At 31.3% G+C, this 19,942-nt stretch overlaps 1 protein-coding gene across 2 annotated transcripts in view; it reads right to left on the bottom strand.

Annotated features, from left to right (window-relative positions):
* Window positions 1–19,942, bottom strand: part of LOC114326729 (condensin complex subunit 3-like) — a 162,065-nt gene that overhangs the window by 46,352 nt on the left and 95,771 nt on the right. For both annotated transcript variants that reach the window (XM_050648039.1, XM_050648047.1), the window contains exons 7-8: window positions 9,444–9,638; window positions 1,511–1,832 (exon numbers count right to left, since the gene is read on the bottom strand). In XM_050648039.1, coding sequence (XP_050503996.1) covers window positions 1,511–1,832; window positions 9,444–9,638 — 517 coding nt within the window. The remainder of the gene's footprint in view (window positions 1–1,510; window positions 1,833–9,443; window positions 9,639–19,942) is intronic.

The raw sequence follows: 19,942 nt of genomic DNA, 5'->3' as shown, positions 1-19,942 counted from the left end.
CGGATAAATGTATTAAGGGGACAGGCGCAAAATCTTGGTCAAATGCCATCATGCATATTTCTGAAAAATTTAAACGCAGAATGAAAGATTACATTATTACTGAGGGCCGAAAGTCCCTTAGAATGAACAAAAATTAAAAATCTCACCAAACTTTCTCTTTTCTTTCGCCCCTGTAACTTATTAAAATAAACATTCTAAGACACAATAACAAAGATTCATAAGCTTCACAAGATGACAAGAAATTAGACATACATCTACAGTAGGAAGGTTATGCGAATCAACTTTTTTAAAACCTTCCATTTTATTTATTTATTTTTACCACCCAAAATATGTCCTTAGAAATAATCTATCCACTTTAAACAAATTCACTATAAAACTCCACTTTAGCCCCGATAAAACAAAAAGAGAACAAAATTAAATGACTTGTACTACATAACTTCAAACAGATAAAGAATAACACTGTGGAAATGGCGCGTGCTGGAGTATACGACTAGTGACGTCAGAAGCGTTTTCCAGCATTTAAAATAATGCTAGATTTCTAATGAAGTTTTTTATGGACAGGCTTTTTAATTGTAAAAATCTAAAAATCCACAAGGAGAAAGTTTTCCTGTAGTTGGCTGTAATAATACAAAAAACGAATAAAATTATTTGTAAAACGTATATATTTAAAAATCCCTAAAAAGGGCTACATTACAGAACTAGTTTTCGATTGCATGACGAATCATCATCAGTGCTTACCTAAAATGAATATAACCTGATAAGAAAATGCAGAGTTTTTAAATTTTTGACTACGGTTTAAGAAAAGTTGTAGGTTATACTCACGTGATCTAACATGCTAACCACCAAAATACAATATTATAAAAATATATGGGTATAAACCCTTTAAAAGTAATCCGTCAAGAAAACATAGATGAAATATGCGAACATAAACATGGATGTTCAAAATATTCCATGTAGGTACCATATCCTTCAAATTTGACAGGTCTGTGGAATTTTAAACAGTGTGTAAATTTTCAACTTCCTGTGGAACTGTCACTTCTGTCATGTCATCGTTCAAGAGTCCCCATGTCATCGTCACTTGCTACCATACTGTAATCATGTGAACAAGTCGAATTAGAGCTCAGATGGTACCTAGAGCATATTACATGAAATATTTTGAACATCCATGTTTAAGTTCGCATATTTCATCTATGTTTCCTTGACGGATTACTTTTAAAGGGTTTTTACCCATATATTTTTATAATATTGTATTTTGGTGGTTAGCATGTTAGATCACGTAAGTATAACCTACAACTTTTCTGAAACCGTAGTCAAAATTTTAAAAACTTTGCATTATCTTATTAGGTTATATTCATTTTAGGTAAGCACTGATGATAATTAGTCATTTTTAGATAAATTTTCTTTATATATTAGATAATTATTCCTAGGGTGTTTCTTAATCGTTTTACATGTTTAAAATGACTATTTAATTTTTTGTGAACATCCTATTGTTTAGAAATTAATAACTTACCTTAAAATCTCTCTCCTTTTGATTTCTCTCCGCTTCCTCATTATCCATTGGATACCTTATTTCCGAAATAATTTCACTAACAAACTGAGTCATTACTTCAGGATTCGGTTTTGTTATTTCTAGGTTGCTTACTATCACTTGGACGACATCTCTCGTCAGCACGACATTCTCCAAAATGTTGACAATTAGTTTATTCAAACATTCTCTAGTAGTTACGTCACCGACGTCTAAACATTTAGTCATCAGAAATAGCTGTTTGATTATGAATTGCTGTTCCAGAAACTCTACAGTTGTTACCTCTCTGGGCATATCTACATAAAATCTAAAAAAGGATAAAAAAGACGTAAAGAAAATAATTATGTTGAATTTGGGGGAAAAGTTTTATAGACATCTGGAACGTACAGACATTTGTAAAACATCGTATATATTGTGAAAAATATTTAATTTCACTGAATCTCAAAATACATTTAAATATGTAGTTACATATTGTTAAATAATTTTTATGGGGAAAATTTAGGGAATTAATTTTATGTCAAAGACCACGAGATCGTAAATTTTCATCGCCCTGTATATAGCCAAAATTTGTAAATAATATGATTTAGCCGTAAGCAGTGTTTCGTGGAAAGAGGAAATGTTTAGTGGTAAAGATTCTACGAACGGACTTATACAAATTAAACAATGAACTAAAATACGGTCGGATTAGAAAGTGAATATACTCGCAGTTGGAGTAGACAATAGAATGTTTCTAAATGGTTTCCTAGAGAGAAACGACAGTAAACAATTTGTTTAGTTTTAGAATATAGGGTTTTTCTGAAATGTAAGAAAAACATTAATTTTAATATCTCGTGGAAATTATGTAAGAAAAACATTAATTTTAATATCTCCTGGAAATTTGACAAGACAGAAAATTTGTATACAACACTATTTGTTCTTAAGAAATGAAAGTAGGGATGTACTATGTAGATAGAATGCTTGTGATTGGCGAAGAGATGGATGGAGGGAGAACAGAGTGGTTGAGTCTCAGATTGATGAAGGAAAAAGATTTACTGTGTAACTAAGATCGGAAGGGAGCAGTCCAGTTTGAAAATTAGTAAATTTGTGTAAAATGGTGAATTTGGTGGCCGTGAGAATTGAATTGATTCCCGAAGTAGATTTAGAGGGGATAGGTCGAATTGAAAAAAACAAGCCACACCGGCTTTTTAGCCGGTATAGGCTATAGTTTATTGTTTGAGTGTTTGAAAACATCTTTGAAGATCAATTGTATCATTGAGCAGTAGTATTAGGGTCAGTATGCAGTTAACGAAATAGCACGAGGCAAATCAAAATATGTAGTGACCCAGCAACGAGAAGTAAAGATTAATTTAGTGCAAAATCTTTAATTGCAGTGGATATAGAAACAAGCCCAAAATTCATTGTGATTTTGTGTATTTCAACATTTTATGTACAGCTGTGACCATTGAATAGTTTACACCCTTTAATATCCAGTGGCCATTTTTTTGAATTTTTACCTCGTTTAAACGCACCTTTTACGTCAAAGTGACGTTATCAGTGACGGACCCAGAATAGGTTGATTAAAAAAATTAAAATAAAATAAATCTATTTTACAAAATGTAACAAAATGGAAATTATAGAAAGAAGTTTTTTGAATAAAATTGAGCTAAAATTATTGATGTTGGCAATTGCACTTGGTTTTGCGCGTCATCCAAATGCCTATTCGCTGTGTGCAAGTACTTGGAGAGGATACAAGAAACGATCGTGCGTGAGTAGCGGAGAAATCTTGCAACTTTCTTAACATATTTCAAATAATTCATATTGTCAAACTGACGTATGGGATTTCGCAAATCCCTAAAATGGGATTTCGCAAATGTTTTGTTATAACTTTTAAAAATTATATGTTGCTCCACAACATTGATATGATATGCAATTATTAAAGTGAATTTAATTAATTGTATTTTGCTTGTAGCACTGCATTTCAATAATTAATTTTATTTACTACATACCTACAATGTTTACCTTTTACCTAATAACATAACCTCAATGTTACTTTTTCTTCTTATTCTTTTTTTGGGCTATGGCCTTGACAATTATCCAGTAACCAGGACTAATATAATTGGCCAATATAATTAAAAGTGCTAAAAATGTTGCTGAGCTATGAAACCAGGTGTCACTCTTCCGAACTTGCTCGGTCCCAATAGGCATTTTGCCTTTTTATTTTATATTTCAATACGCGCGAAATTTTTGACAAGCAATTTGACATTTAGTAAATCGGTATGACACTGCGATTTTACAGTACATATTACAATATAAAAAGGAAGGTAAATGTAAACTTTTCAGTGACCGTGACTGTACCTAGTGCAGTACAGTGCTATAGTTATTTTTGAATGGGGTATATGACCATAATTTTTTTGCACGATTTAATGACTTTTTTATATACCAAATTTTTATGTACCGTGTGTCCCAATAAGAATGGCTCTCGGCCATATCTCAGGAACTGTTTATACTACAGCTTTGAGAAAAAAAATATTTATAACAAAAGTTGCATCGGGAAAAGCCTGGAAATTATTTTCATAATTGTAGGTCCACCGCTAGAGGGCGTAATTGAATATCAAAAATTAAAAAATCAAAATTTTACAAAATTTACCTAATGAAAGGGCACTGGAAATCCAATCATCGTATTCTTCATAAAATTCTGCGCATATTTGATTTCACAAGTTTAAGTCTACCTTCGCAAATAAGAGGTGGGGATGAGTGGGAACCTTCTTATGAAAAATGACTGTCGGTTCTGCTAAATCGAATTTTACTTGGTCTTGTTGAAAACAGCTCTTTTTAATCAATATAAGTGTCTTATTTCGAAATAGCCTAATAAGTAATATGCAAGCTAGGAGGCGTTATTTAATCATTTTCAGAAATCTAGTTTTCTTTCGAAAATATTAAATACAAGTATGCATTTGTAATCCTGTATTACAAAATTAGACCAAAATTTTTTCTATCTCGAGATATTTTAATAAATGTGTAAATTAATTTTAAACATAATTGTTACTGTCACCGGTAAACGAGGTTAAGGAAAAGTAGTGTGCTATGGAAAAACAAAGATTATGGAAAAAACAAACATTTTCCAGATGTAAACGTATATAATTAATTAAAACAACAACAAGACAAATAACACTATAAAATATAACAAAGAAATAAAAGCAGAAAAGCAACTACAGTCAAACCTGCCATATCCGGATCGATGTGGCGATAGACCGATCCGGATATGAAAAAATCCGGATATCAAGACCACTACTTCTTTTACAGTCTCTGAAACGTTTTCTCCTTCATACATTACAGTAATCAACGCCGTCAATAACTTTCGTCGATAGACACGTTTAATAGATTCTACCTATAATACATTATTTCGCATTCTTTTAGTTCTTCTTTTAGTGCGTTGTCCAACAGCAGGACTGCCTTTCTCGGTAGTTTGCGGTAGATCCGGACGGCGCAGAACCGTCCGGATATGGGGAGGTCCGGATATGACAGGTCCGGATATGGCAGGTTGTACTGTACTTACTTAGTCTTAGTGACTGCCTAAATGTTCAAATTGTTGCCCATCATTTTCGATGCAAGCAATTACTCTTTCAAGAGTAGAATGAATAGCAACATACTTTACTGTTTTAGACTTTTATTTATGGGGAAGGATTAAAGACCTTGTTTTTGGCACTAGGTCCACTACGCGAGAAAACATGTTCTAGAGTCTAGAGAATACGAAACGCCATTCAAAGCATTGCGAAAGCAGAAATTGAGGCTGCTGTTCAATCTACTCTTGAAAGAGTAAATGCTTGCATCGAAAATGATGAGCAACAATTTGAACATTTAGGTCGTCACTAAGTAAGTAGTTGCTTTTATTTCTTTGTTATATTTTATAGTGCTGTTTGTCTTACTGTTGTTTTAATTAATTATATACGTTTACATCTGGAAAATGTTTCTTTGTTTTTTCCATAGCACACTACTTTTCCTTAACTTCGTTTACCGGTGACATTAACAGTTGTTTAAAATGTACACGTTTCTTAAGATATCTCGAGATAGAAAAAAGGTATCGACATGTTGCTAATTTGGTCTAATTTTGTAATACAGGATTAAAAATGCATACTTGTATTTAATATTCTCCAAAGAAAACTAGATTTCCGAAAATAATTAAATAACCTACTAGCTGGCATATTACATATTAGGCTATTTCGAAAATAACACTCTTACATTGACGAAAAACAGCTGTTTTCAACAAGACCAAGTATGCAAAATTCGATTTAACAGAACCGGACTTAGAGCCATTTTGTCATAAGAAGGTTCCCACTCACCCCCACCTCTTATTTGCAAAGGTAGACTTAAACTTGTGAAATCAAATATGCGCAGAATTTTATGAAGAATAAATACGATGATTGGATTTCCAGTGCTCTTTCATTAGGTACATTTTGTAAAATTTAGATTTTTTAATTTTTGATATTCAATTACGCCCTCTAGCGGTGGACCTACAATTACGAAAATAATTTCCAGGCTTTTCCCGAGGCAACTTTTGTTATAAATATTTTTTTCTCAAAGCTGTAGTATAAACGGTTCCTGAGATATGGCCGAGAGCCATTCTTATTGGGACACCCGGTACAGTAGATAGTAATAAGAGAGAAAAGTATGTAAATTAAATGTTTCCGTTAATAATAAATATGGCTTGTATGTAACAACATTGTATTTTTGGTTTCTCTAACAATATTTTTTCCCTTGGACCACACAAAATAATTGCTAATGGATTTGCCGAACAAACATACATACAAGGAAGGTGTGATTGTTTCTTGTTATTTAGCTCAGTATGTATTTTGGTTATCGATTCCTGTTGTTTGGCTAGATATGCATTAAGTTTTCTTTATCCCTCGAAAAAAAGATAAAGTGACGCCCTTTTTGGCCAATTGTGTAGGACTTATTTTTTTGTTCTATTTATTTAATATTTCTGGTGTAGCTCTAGTAGCTAGCAGTGGCGACTCGTGACCTCAGTATGCGGGTAGGCTACACATATACTTCGGGTAGGCGACAAAAAATATCCTACAATTTGTAATACATTTTGAGCCGTCTTGCAATACTAAATGTAAACTATGAGCGCAACAATGTGTAAAAATAGCTTTTGGAGCATAGTAATCCGTAATCCGTTTGAAGAGCCAGCCATTACACTTGCACCATCGTAAAATTGAGCAATTAATTTATTTTTGTAATCATATGGCTCAAGCACGTTTGAAATTAAACTATATAGAGCGTCTGCAGATCTATTCTCGCTAACATCAAAAAACCCTAAAAATCTTTCTGTTACCTGACCAACTTTGTTAACAAAACGGATTGTTAAAGTACACTGATTTTTCGGTTATATCAGTAGTATCGTCCGCTAGTATAGAAAATAATTGACTTTCATTAATTTCTGTTGAAATTTCATTTTTTACGCAATCGGCAAGACAATCAATTAAATCATTTTGTATTGTTTTTGACAAACCCGTGAACACACCTTCTATTTTTTAACATGATCCTGGATTTCCTGATCGCGTGTAACTACTAAATTAAAAATTTCTTTAAAATTACCCATGTTTGAAGAATTATGGCTCTCATCACGACCGCGAAATGCAAGTTCTTGTTTTGCTAACAGAATTGTAACATCAATTTCTTCAACTTCTTCAATCTTTTTCAACTTCTTCATTATATATCTTATTAGATAGAGAAATATGTCCAGCTAAAGCACTGTCAATAGTTTGTTTATTTTTTTCTAACCGTTTTAAACCTAAGCAATTGTTTAAATGTTCTTTCGAAGATTCATGTTTTTTTACACTAGCTGATAAATTTTTCAAATCTGAATATCCCTGACTCACCCAAACATTTTGCTTCAAATTTGAGAGCAACTGACAAGGCCAACAGAAAAGTGAATTTTTAAAATAACTTCCGCTTAGCCATTTATGATTTTCATACCATATTGTTTTAAACGATCTCGAAAATGGTCGATTGTCTTTTGTCTTATCTGTGGATAAAATTGTTAAATTTGGTAAAGGCCGGCCCATTGAAATAATTTCTGATCTTTCTTGATTTTGGCGCCTTGAAAAAGGCGTCTCGATCAAACTGCATATTACATCGTTTAAAATATTCATATTCGATGACTAAAGTTTTTCCACCAATAAAACTAACACACCTACGTTTCAACAACGTCAAATATTACTTATTTTATTTATGTATCAAATAATAATTTACTCTTCGAATAAATTGATAAGTTAACAATTAATCTCGCTTTAAATGTTTAATTATCTATATAATATAATAACACAATTCGTCAGTTTAACTTTAAATTATCCAAATTGTATTGAAACACAATAAAAATATAATGGACGACTGACAAATAACTATTCACAGATTTATTTGTCGTTAGTGAATTATTACTAAATTAATATAAAATTAAAATGCCCTTCAATAGACCGATCTCAAATTTACCTGTTTATTATTCAGTTTTCATAAACAAATTTAAATTGTCCTACCTAGTTTTATTCAATACTTAACCTACTAATAACAGCCAAAATCAAAAAACAATTATTTAAAACAGTTCCACAAGACGCAAGAGAAGCAACTGATAAAATTTTGTAGGTCCGGCTGTAAGACTCTGTGCCTATCCGCCCTTTCAAAATCGTGGAATACGGTCGCTAGCAGCAGACCTGCAGCAGGCCTTTAGTTCGCGTAAACAGAGAGAGATCGCACGTCAATTCGGTGTTGGCGTCGTTCTATTTCAGGCTACGTTTACAAGTGCCTGACCAAGGAAGAATATAAAATCTTCTACAGTACTACTGATACTACAAGGAGCGTACAATAATTATAACTACGGAGACAATTTTTTGGATATTTTTAAAAATAATTTGGATAATTTTTGCTATTTTATTGTAGGTATTGTGTCAAAATTTATAAATTACAATTTTGAACTAAGTAATTTATATGAATAATTTATATTATTGTACTACATTTGAAGAGGGTAGGCGGCGCCTACCTTGCCTACCCCGACGGGCCGCCCCTGGTAGCTAGCATTTTTTTATTCAATTTTATATTTGGTTATGTGCTTGTAAGAATCTCCCAAGAACCTCCCCCACATCATTTCCGATTCTGAGCAACGTGATCTCGTTCATTTTTTGTGCCTCAAACACAGTCCATCGTATTTTTGTGTTACAAGCAACATTTGAAAAATGAAGAACTTGGTAAAAAAAGGCTTCGGATATCCAGTCCGGAGGCTGAAAAGGCTCCGGAAAGACTGTGAGAAAAAGAAGAGACCTATTGACCCTGAAGTCAATAGTATTCTTCTTTACACCAATGTACCTATGTACCCAGAGTCAAGGAGGAGTTTTCATAGGAGTTTTCTATCACGAAAAAAGAAACGTGTAATAATATAGGAAGAAAATGAAGACCTATTGACTCAAATTCAATAGTTCTTCACCTTCACTTTATTAAACCAAGAGAATCCAACATATGAGGCGTACACTAAAAGTTTTGCATTCGAACCAACCAATTGTCAAAGGACTTATGCCAGCTTGAAATAGGTATCTTAGAAATGAGATGTTTGAATGCTTCGACCGCGTCATTTGGCGTTTTAAAAGATTTACCGAGTGGTTTGTATAAAAATGACATGGTGCCAAATCAGAACAATATACAGGCTGTGGTCCACCACGTTGATTTTTTTGTCATCAAATATTCGGATCCTATACGAGCCGCGTAATAGGTGGTATTGTCCTGATGAAAGAGGATGTGAAGATTCCGCTTGTTTTGCGGAGTTTATCAATAACTTCTGATACAACATCATGGAACATCATAAATGTTCCATTTTTTTATTAATAGAATAACAAGAAGAAAAACAAGATTAAAACCACATATAATATTAAAAATAACTTAAATAACTTACTGCTTTATATATTTACAAAGATAAATCAACTCTGGTACTACATTTTCCAGTTCCTCTCCAAAATCTGTATTGCGACTTAAATATTGCACATATATCCTCCAGAAACTAGCCACCTCCCAGTTTAACTCCTCAAAAGGTACTAAATGTTTATTATCCAAAGGTAGAGTTTCTGTTAAAGTACTTCTATTTGTATTCCTAAAAATAAAAAGGTTATAGAGATTATTTTCTCAGTTCTTTGTTTAATTGATACATTTAGACCAGGGCCGATCTGTTTTGAGGTAGATGTGAGAGGTGGCATTCGGATTTTTGCAGATAAATTTAGGTGACAACTTCAATAATTATAATTGACTTATGCTCCTTCTCAAATATGGCCGGAACAATAATAAAAAAATTAAAATATTCAAAAATTTCGAAAAACATCGGTTTTTTTACTTTCTTTGCTTATAACTTTAAAACGATTCGTTTTGGAACAAAGTCGTAAAGAAATAAAATAAAGATAATTAAATATTGTATGCCATACGACTGGTCATAATTGTCTTAAAGTATTACCCTTTTTGCAATATAGCAATAAATACAAAATAAGGGAGCACAAAAAAAGCCTGTCTTTATTAAATGTCTTTTAACCACTTTGGTGGCACTTAGAACCTTAGTAATTCGCTTAGACAATTCTTATAACATACTTAAACCGTCTACCAAATTTCATTAAAATCGACCTAATAGATTTTGCATAATAATTTTGCAATCTAATTTTTTTTTAATGTTTAAATTTTTTAAAAACTTTCTGAACAAAAAGTAGACCATTTAACAGTTTGCTATTTTTTTACACATAAACAGGCGCTCTACCTATCCAATACACCTTACAGAATTAAAATCGGATTATTTAAGCAGCCTCAGCAATGTTTTAAAGTTATAAACAATGTTTTGGCTTATAAACAAATTAGTGCTGTCGCCAGGAGGGGGTGCAACGGCCTCCTTTATTTAGATGGACTTATCCAAGTTTTTTATGTATTTTGACCCGTAGAACACGAATTTTTTGGGTAACAGTTGATCCGGATGTCGATAAGATTGTTATAAACAAAGAACTTGAGGAATTACATAACATCGATTTTTCGAAAAATTAAACATTTTTTTGTATTTCTTGGGTAATTCTAAGCAAAAAATGTTCTTACAAGTTTTTTCGTAGGATGCATAGTTTTCGAGATAAACGCGGTTAAACTTAAAAAAAAATCGAAAAATTGCAATTTTTGAACCCGAATAACTTTTGAATAAAAAATAAAATAGCAATTCTGCTTGCAGCATTTGAAAGTTTAAGTAAAATTATACCGTTTTGATTATTTGAATTGCTAAAAATTAATTTTTTTATTTTTAAACAAAGCTATTTGTTTATAAGCCAAAAAATTGTTTATAATTTTAAAACATTGCTGAGGCCCCTTAAATAATCCGATTTTAATTCTGTAAAGTGTATTAGATAGTTAGAGCGCCTCTTTATATGTAAAAAAATTAGCCAACTTCTAAATGGTCTACTTTTGTAAATCTATTGTAAATCTATCTAAAATTCTAAATTACTTTTGTTCAGAAAGTTTTTAAAAAATTTTAAAAAATTTATATTGCAAATTTACTATGCAAAATTTATTAGGTCGATTTTAGTCAAATTTGGTAGACGGTTTAAGTATATTATAGGCATTTTCTAAGCCAAATATTAAGGTTCTAAGTGCCACCAAAGTGGTTAAAAAACATTGAATAACAACAGGCTGATTTTGCCTCCTTATTTTGTATTTATTGCTATATTGCAGAAAGAGTAATATGTTGAGACATTTTTAACAAGCCGTATATCAAACAAAATTCAATTATCTTTATTTTATTTTTCAAGACTTTGTTCCAAAACGAATCGTTTTAAAGTTATAAGCAAAGAAAGTAGAAAAAAATCAATGTTTTTCAAAATTTTTAAATATTTTAATTTTTTTATTATTGTTCCGGGCATATTTGAGAAGGAGCATAATAGGTCTGGATCCCGCGTATGAAAAAAAAGTTGATTAATAGCAAGCTGAAAATTTGTTAATAGCTTAAGGGTGTCTAGTCGAATAAACTTTGATATGTGTGAACACTGGAACAGGGGCAGTTTTAATTGTGGAACAGGTTAAAAATTTGGAACGGTCACAGCACGAAAACGGCACATTTATTTTGTCCGACAGAACAGACTTAAACTCTTCGAACAGAGATTAAACTCTCATGTAAAAATCAGACAGCTATTTATCACCAAATGGGCGTTTTAATGAGTGGAACATGTAGAATATGTCAAATGACAGGAATTATGACAGGTAATAAATAGCAGTCTGATTTTTTCATGAGAGTTTAATCTCTGTTCGGAGAGTTTAAGTCTGTTCTGTCGGACAAAATAAATGTGCCGTTTTCGTGCTGTGACCGTTCCAAATTTTTAACCTGTTCCACAGTTAAAACTGCCCCTGTTTCAGTGTTCCCATGTATCAAAGTTTATTCGACTAGACACCCTTAAGCTATTAACAAATTTTCAGCTTGCTATTAATCAACTTTTTTTTCATACGCGGGATCCAGACCTATAAGTCAATTATTACTGAAGGTGTCACCTAACTTTATCTGCAAAAATCCGAATACCACCTCTCACACCCAAAAATAGACGTTTTTTCACAGATCAGCCCTGGTCTAATTATAAAATTTAAACATTTAAAACACTCGATTTCAACATTTTATTCTCCAAATCCTTGCTTTTTCTTGCAGATCATGCAGACCATTTTATAGAGAATTTTTTCGTAGATTTGTATACAACTTCTTATTTGTACTCCATTCTCCCTCGATACAAAAATTGTAAAACCTCATCGATTTTGATAAAATTTTGCAAGTAAGCTTGCAAAAAAGTAAAGTGGCAGGAAAAAGGTAAAGAGGCACTAAATGACAAGATAGGAAGACGATAATTTACTTTACTTTAGTTTACTTCTTAGTAATTTAGTTCACCATGTATGGTACACTTGTGATGTGTCTATGCCTGCTTTGTGGATTATGAAAATGCATTCGACAGAGTAGGAATGATAAACGCATAATAATTTTTAAACAATAACAAGTAGATAAATGACACATAAGAATGATGAAAATCCCTATTATAACCGGATGGCGCAGATAAAAATCGATACATTTAATCGGAAAACATCAAAATTAAACTAGGTGTACAATATAGTGGTGCATTATTTCTCTTATTCTTTAACTTGTACTCGAAAGCTATAATGCAAGAAGCACTAACCAACGAAAGTTCTCGAGTGACAGAAAATTAATAAATTGAGATTTCCGTACGGTGACCAAATAAATTGGAAATAAGTCTTTTCATAAACACACAAAAATGGATGATACACTATTAAATAACCCGACAATACCATTCATTACACCGACGACACCACGATAATCACAGATAACGAACAAGATATACAGTTGATGCTAAATAAAATAAATACCGAAGGGAAAACATATGGTTTGAAGATGAATGCTGGAAAAACTAAATGCATGGGAATAAGAAAGGGCGCACTTTTAAGGGTACAACTGCAAGTAGATAATGCTCCTATCGAACAAGTGAAAACACTCAAATACTTGGGAATGATGGAGAATGGCCAATGGGATCCTTAACAAGAAATAAAAATAATAGCAAGACAAGCTTTTATTAAATTTAAACCGCTACTTTGTAACCGCAATCTTTCGTTCAGTATCGGTTACAAAATGGTTAAGTGCTATGTATGGTCCATACGGCATGGAGACGTGGACGTTGAAAGTATCTTCCATTAATAAGTTGGAGGCCTTCGAAATGTGGACCTTGCGAAGAATGTTCCGCATACCATGGACAGATAGGGTGAGAAACAAAGAAGTCCTAAGAAGAACAAATACTGACAGAAAATTGATAAGGTACGAAAAATTGGATATTTGTGCCATATCCTGAGACGGAAAAAATACGCAATCCCTCAACTAATCACCAAGGAAAAGTTGAGGACAAGAGAGGAGTAGGTCGCCAACAAATGTAATGGTTACGAAATATAAAGAACTGAACCGGCATAAATAACACTGGCCAGCTTTTGCATACCGCAAAAGACAGACGTCTGATTTAAAATATTTATTTATAAATACATGTACACAATGTTATGTTTCAATTAGTTTCCACATATACAAGGTGAGTCATGAGGAACTGTACATACTTCTACCTCGTATGGAGGCCTCTATGGGGAATAACAAATGACCATTAAAAAGTGTCTGCTCCCATTGTTTAATAATATACAGGGCGAGTTGTTAATTTTTACAGAAATTTGTATTCGTCATAATTTTTGAACGGTAAGATCGATGTGTCTCTTATTTTGGTCAATCGTTACACTACTACCACCCAATCAACTGATTTATTCAAACTAGAAAAAAATCAGGTCCGGCTTTAAAAAATTTGTTCGTTTTGGTCTTGAAAAAAATTTCACCCTGTATACGATTTTTGAAAACTCTAATAAGAATTTTAAAAATTAGACAAATAGGCAATTAAAATGGCATATTTATTTTTTCCCCACACGATTACTTAATTTTTTATAAAAAAATCAAATTTGACTATGAATTAAAAGTTTGGTGAAGTGAACCATAGATTTAAAAAAAATAACTTTTATAACAAAAATTAATTTTTTTTAACAAATATTTAATTTATAAGTTACCACCCAATCAACTGATTTATTAAAACTAGAAAAAAATCAGGCCCGGCTTTAAAAAATTAGTTCGTTTTGGTCTCAGAACAAATTTCACCCTGTATACGGTTTTTGAAAACTCTAATAAGAATTTTATAAATTACACAAATAGGCAATTAAAATGGCATATTTATTGTTTTCCCCACACAATTACTTAATTTTTTATAAAAAAATCAAATTTGACTATGAATTAAAAGTTTGGTAAAGTGAACCATAGATTTAAAAAAAATTAACTTTTATTACAAAAATTAATTTTTTTTGAACAACTATTTAATTTATAAGTAATAATACTACCACTGCTTGTGCTAGACGCTTTAAATAATACAACCTTTTTAGCCAATTTCCAGAATTTCAAAAGGAACAGGTTCTTTTGAATAATACTAAAACATCATCCTGTATAATATTTGTTTGTCAAAAAGGAGATAAACAAATAAACCTAAATTAAACAAAAACAAAAAGAAATTTTCCCTTTGTTTTTTTGCATCACTACCTTCTCATCATGTATTAATACTATGTATGTGTATAAAAGAACTTATAAAATACGGGGGTGAAGCACTATACACAAAGATTTATGAACTAATACAGAATATATGGAATAAGGAAACAATGCCCGAAGAATGGAAGAAAGGAATTATTGTGACAATCCCAAAACAAGGAGACCACAGGATATGTAAAAACTACCGAGCAATTAATTTACTGAATGTAACATATAAAGTACTGACTGGTATAATTAGAGACAGACTAACAATATACACAGAACAAAGCATAGGAGACTACCAGTACGGTTTCAGAAAAGGAAGATCCACGATAGATGCTATCCATACACTAAAACAAGCGATAGAGAAAACATACGAGTACGACGGAGAAGCACATATACTTTTTCTAGACTTTAAACAGGCTTTTGACAAACTAAGTAGAAGAAAAATGATCCAAGACTTACAAGAGAGCAAAATACCAAATAAAATTATAAGAATGATAGAAATGACAATGCGAGATTCCCAAGCAACAATAGACACCGGAAGAGAGAGAACAGAAATAATAAAAATTAAAAATGGAGTAAGACAAGGAGATGCGCTCTCAACTGTACTATTTATTCTATCATTAGATAAGATAATAAAAAAGTTGTCAAACGCAGGAACTATAAATAAAAATACAGTACAAATAATTGGTTATGCGGACGATATAACCATAGTAGCAACAGATAAAAAGGCATTAAAGAAAACCTTTCAAGAAATAGAAAACGAATCCAAACTAAGAGGACTGGAAATAAATGAAAATAAAACAAAATACATGAATGTAAGTAAAAAAAAAGAAGACGCAACTGACAGAAATGACAATAGACGCACACAGCTTCGAAGAGGTTGAAACATTCAAATATTTGGGAGTATTAGTCAACAGAAGAAATGAAAGTGTAGATATGAAAAGAAGAATTCAAGCAGGAAACAAAGCATTCTACAGAAATAAAAAAATTTTCAAAGATAAGAAGATAAGCCGAAATACAAAAATGAAAATCTACAAAACGACCATAAGACCAATAGTGCTATATGCTTTGGAGACATTCACATTAACAGCAAGAGAAGAAGAGCAGCTGAAAGTTTTTGAGAGAAAAATTATGAGAAAAATTCTGGGACCAAAGAGGGAAAACGAAGAGGATGCAAGGCAATGGATGAACCACGAAATACAAGAATGGATGGGTCAAGATAACATAGTAAGAGCAACAAAAGCACAGAGAATTAGATGGTATGGACACATAATGAGAAGAGAGAAGAACAATCCGTTAAGAGTTATAACCGAATGGATACCACCAGGTACAAGAACCAGAGGCAGGCCTAAACTCAGATGGAGACAACAAGTGGAAGAAGACTTAAGAAGTATGGAAATTAGAAATATGGGAAGCAAAATCAGAGAGAGAGAAGAATGGAGAAAGGTAGTGGAAACAGCGAAGTCACACCAGCAATTGTAAAACCAAAGTCAGAATGGGATGATCCCCCACAAAAAGGATCTTCAAGTGAAAACAGCTTCAGCTTCCTCGGGAGCGTACAGCTTGTATATATATACATATATATATATATATATATATATATATATATATATATATATATATATATATATATATATATATATATATATATATATATATAACAGGTATATAATATTTGCTGAACAGTTAGGAAACAAGGCTGAAATATTGGGGTAGCAGCAATCTCAAAGAAAACTCTTTATAATAGTTCCAAGCTTTCGAAAATGTTTATTTTCATCATCAGGGAAACTACAATCATAAATAGACAGTATTTAACAAATAGGTTAACTGAAATCAATAATAATTGCTATCTTTGTGTTACCAAAAATCCAGAACACCATAGTTTCCTCTCACTAAACCAGGTGTCGAGGATCCCCAAAAACACAAAAACAACAAAAAATTGTTTTGAGAAATGCAGAGTCAATACTTTCACTAAAAACACTGCACATCACAAAACAATCTTACTAAAGAGTTACTTATATGTTTGTACTTACATTATTTGAGGATGTTGAGCCTAGTTGTTAAACACTGACATATAAAACGAAATTTTGTCCTGGTACAAATCGTATATAAAAATTAAAATTAAAAACTATATATAAAAAATTGTTCTAAAAATCGAGTATAAATTGAAAAATGGTAAAATATTTTAAAAAATGATGTATGTCAAATGGCATTTTTGAAAATGTCTAACAAATGTTATATCGATTTTTATTAAATTTTGTTTGAATTCATACGGAAACGTCACTACCACTGAACCAATTATAATTATTTAATAAATGTTTTTTAAATTTTGAAATAGGAAAATTCCGAAATGAGAATAAAACAGTTTTAATCAATGCAAAGTTTTTTTAAAAGTAGATGTCTTTTTTATTATGTGATTTATATTGAAAAAATCTATAAATTATATATTAAATGAAAGAAGAATTTGAATTATTAAATTTAAATTGGTTATTTTTATCTAAGGTGAGTAAATAAGAATAAATTTCACTGAGATGTCTTACATCTGATTTTTTGTTTATTGAATTTTCTTCTTGAAAGATAAAAGCCATTTCCAAAAAGAGTCTTTTGTTATATGAGTTCTCAGAAGCTAGTACTTTAGTATATTGATAATCCATTGTATGACCCTCTTTGGAAACGTGTTCTGCTAAAGCACAACGTTCAGGATGTAGTCTAGAATCACTTTTATGTGATATTATTCGAGATGATAAAGTTCTCGAGGTGATACCTATATAGTTCATATTACAACTATGACAAGGTATACTATAAACTACATTGGAACAAGATAATGCAGGAGTTTTATCTTTCAGTCTAGTAAAAATTGAGTTTATAGATAATGTGATACTATTAGCTATTTTTATGCCACTAATTTGATTAAAGATTCTGCATAGCTTTGGTGTGATGTTTTTAATGTAAGGGAGTGAAAAATATTTAAAGTTAATGGGTTCCTGGTTTTCTGTAACATTAGGAAGATTATTTAAATTTTGGTTGTTAATACTATTATTATTTGTGTATGAGATGTCAGATGTGTTAAAAAGTAATTTCTTTATAAGGGTTTTTGGATAGGAATTGTCAGTGAATATATTAAATAATATTTTTAGATTTGTATTATGAAATGAGCTGTCTGATATTTTTAAAACCCTTGATTTCATTTGTTTTATTAAATTAACTTTTTGAGAAAATTTATGGTATGACCAATAATTCATATACCTACCTGAGCTTATTGGTTTTTGGTACCAGTCAATCATTAAGGTGTTTGTAGTAGTATTACGAATAAATTTAGTATCTAAGAAGGGTAGAGTACCATTTTCATCTTCTCTTTCTAAGGTAAATTGAATGTAAGGATCATAACTGTTGAAGATGAATAAGATTTCATCCAAGGCATTGGAAGGTAGGCTAAGTATTATGTCATCAACATATTTCTTAATAAAACAAAGGTCAAAAGGTAGTACTGGTATTACTACGTCTAACAAATCGTCCATCACATAACATGCAATAATAGGTGAAATTGTCGCTCCCATAGGAGTACCAAATTTTTGTGAATAATATTGATTATTAAAAGAAAAATATGTGTTATTAAATAAAAAGCTAATTAAATTTAAGAAGGTGTCTTTCTCAATGTTACAGAAGTTACGAATAGAAGACCATTTTTTATTAATAGCTCTTAGAGCTGCATCTAAGTAAACATTACTAAAAAGGGACACGACATCTAAGCTTGCAATAACATAATTAGGTGGAAGTTTAAAGTTATTGAATTTGTTAGTAACTTCAAAAGAATCTTTTACGTAGTAATCATTATTAGTGTCATAAGCTTTAGTCAATATATCAGTTAAAAAAGAAGCCAAAAACTGTGTAGGAGCATTAATACAAGCTACTATAGGACGTACTGATAGTGTAGGTTTATGTATTTTAGGGAGAGCATAAAATTTTGGTGAAATACCACTATAACACATAAGTTTCTTTTTTGTATTAGGATCTATTTGGTTTGTATCTACTAGTGATTTTATTAATTTATTACATTTCTGTTGAATAGAAGAAGTTGGGTCCTTTGGTAAAATAGAATAGGCCTCTCTATTATTTAGTATATTTGAAGATAATTCTAAATATTGTTCTTTATATAAAATTACTGTTACATTACCTTTATCAGATTTTGTAACAACAATATTAGGATTATTTTTTAGAAAAGATTTAGTTTTAACTAGTAGTTTATGGTAAAAGACAGATGTGTTACTTTGGTACCTCCCATAATTGTGAATTTGATTAGTAATAATATTTGTAGATTTAGCTATCAGTACATTCCTTACAAGTGTATCAGATATAGACGAGGTTATGTTGTCGATACAAGATAACATATTTTTAATAGGAATGTGTATTCCTAGTATAGGTTCAATACTAAATTTGGGGCCAAGAGCCAAAAAACGAAAAATATCATCTGGTATCACAACCTCTGTTAGATTTTTTATCCAGTTTGGTTTAATATTTAACAAAATATCAACATTATCTTTATACAGCTTATCAAATTTCTTTAAGTTATTATTCTTAATTATGTGAAATTTACGGTTATATACTCGTTGTTGTTTTGATTGGAAATTTAAAAAAATTAATTCTGATGTTAAGTTAATAATGTCTATTTTAAATTTTGTTAAATCTGATTCTAATTTATTAATAAGTTTATGGTTAGATGTAATTTCAATATTTAGAACTTTAGATCCCATTTTATCACATAATCTTATAGATTCTTCAGTGTAGGTATTTTGTCTATGGATCAGTGATAGGATCGGTTTCGTACTATGTATAATGTGTGGTGGAAGTGTGCCCGTTTTTCGGCATTTTAAAAGGAAACATCTTCTGTTGTATTCATTTGCCAATTTCATTTTACTCTTTGACCAAGACTTCAATTTCTGGACTGCAATGTCACCAAATTCAATACCGATTTATAATTATAAAGAGTTTTCTTTGAGATTGCTGCTACCCCAATATTTCAGCCTTGTTTCCTAACTGTTCAGCAAATATTATATACCTGTTAACTACAGAGACAATGGGGTTTTACCAGAACATCGGTATTGAATTTGGTGACATTGCAGTCCAGAAATTGAAGTCTTGGTCAAAGAGTAAAATGAAATTGGCAAATGAATACAACAGAAGATGTTTCCTTTTAAAATGCCGAAAAACGGGCACACTTCCACCACACATTATACATAGTACGAAACCGATCCTATCACTGATCCATAGACAAAATACCTACACTGAAG

Source organism: Diabrotica virgifera, chromosome 1 (genome assembly GCF_917563875.1).
Source record: "Diabrotica virgifera virgifera chromosome 1, PGI_DIABVI_V3a".
NCBI classification, from domain to species: Eukaryota; Metazoa; Arthropoda; class Insecta; order Coleoptera; family Chrysomelidae; genus Diabrotica; species Diabrotica virgifera.
The sequence above is the reverse complement of the archived record's forward strand: the minus strand, read 5'-3'. Positions and strand labels throughout refer to the sequence as shown.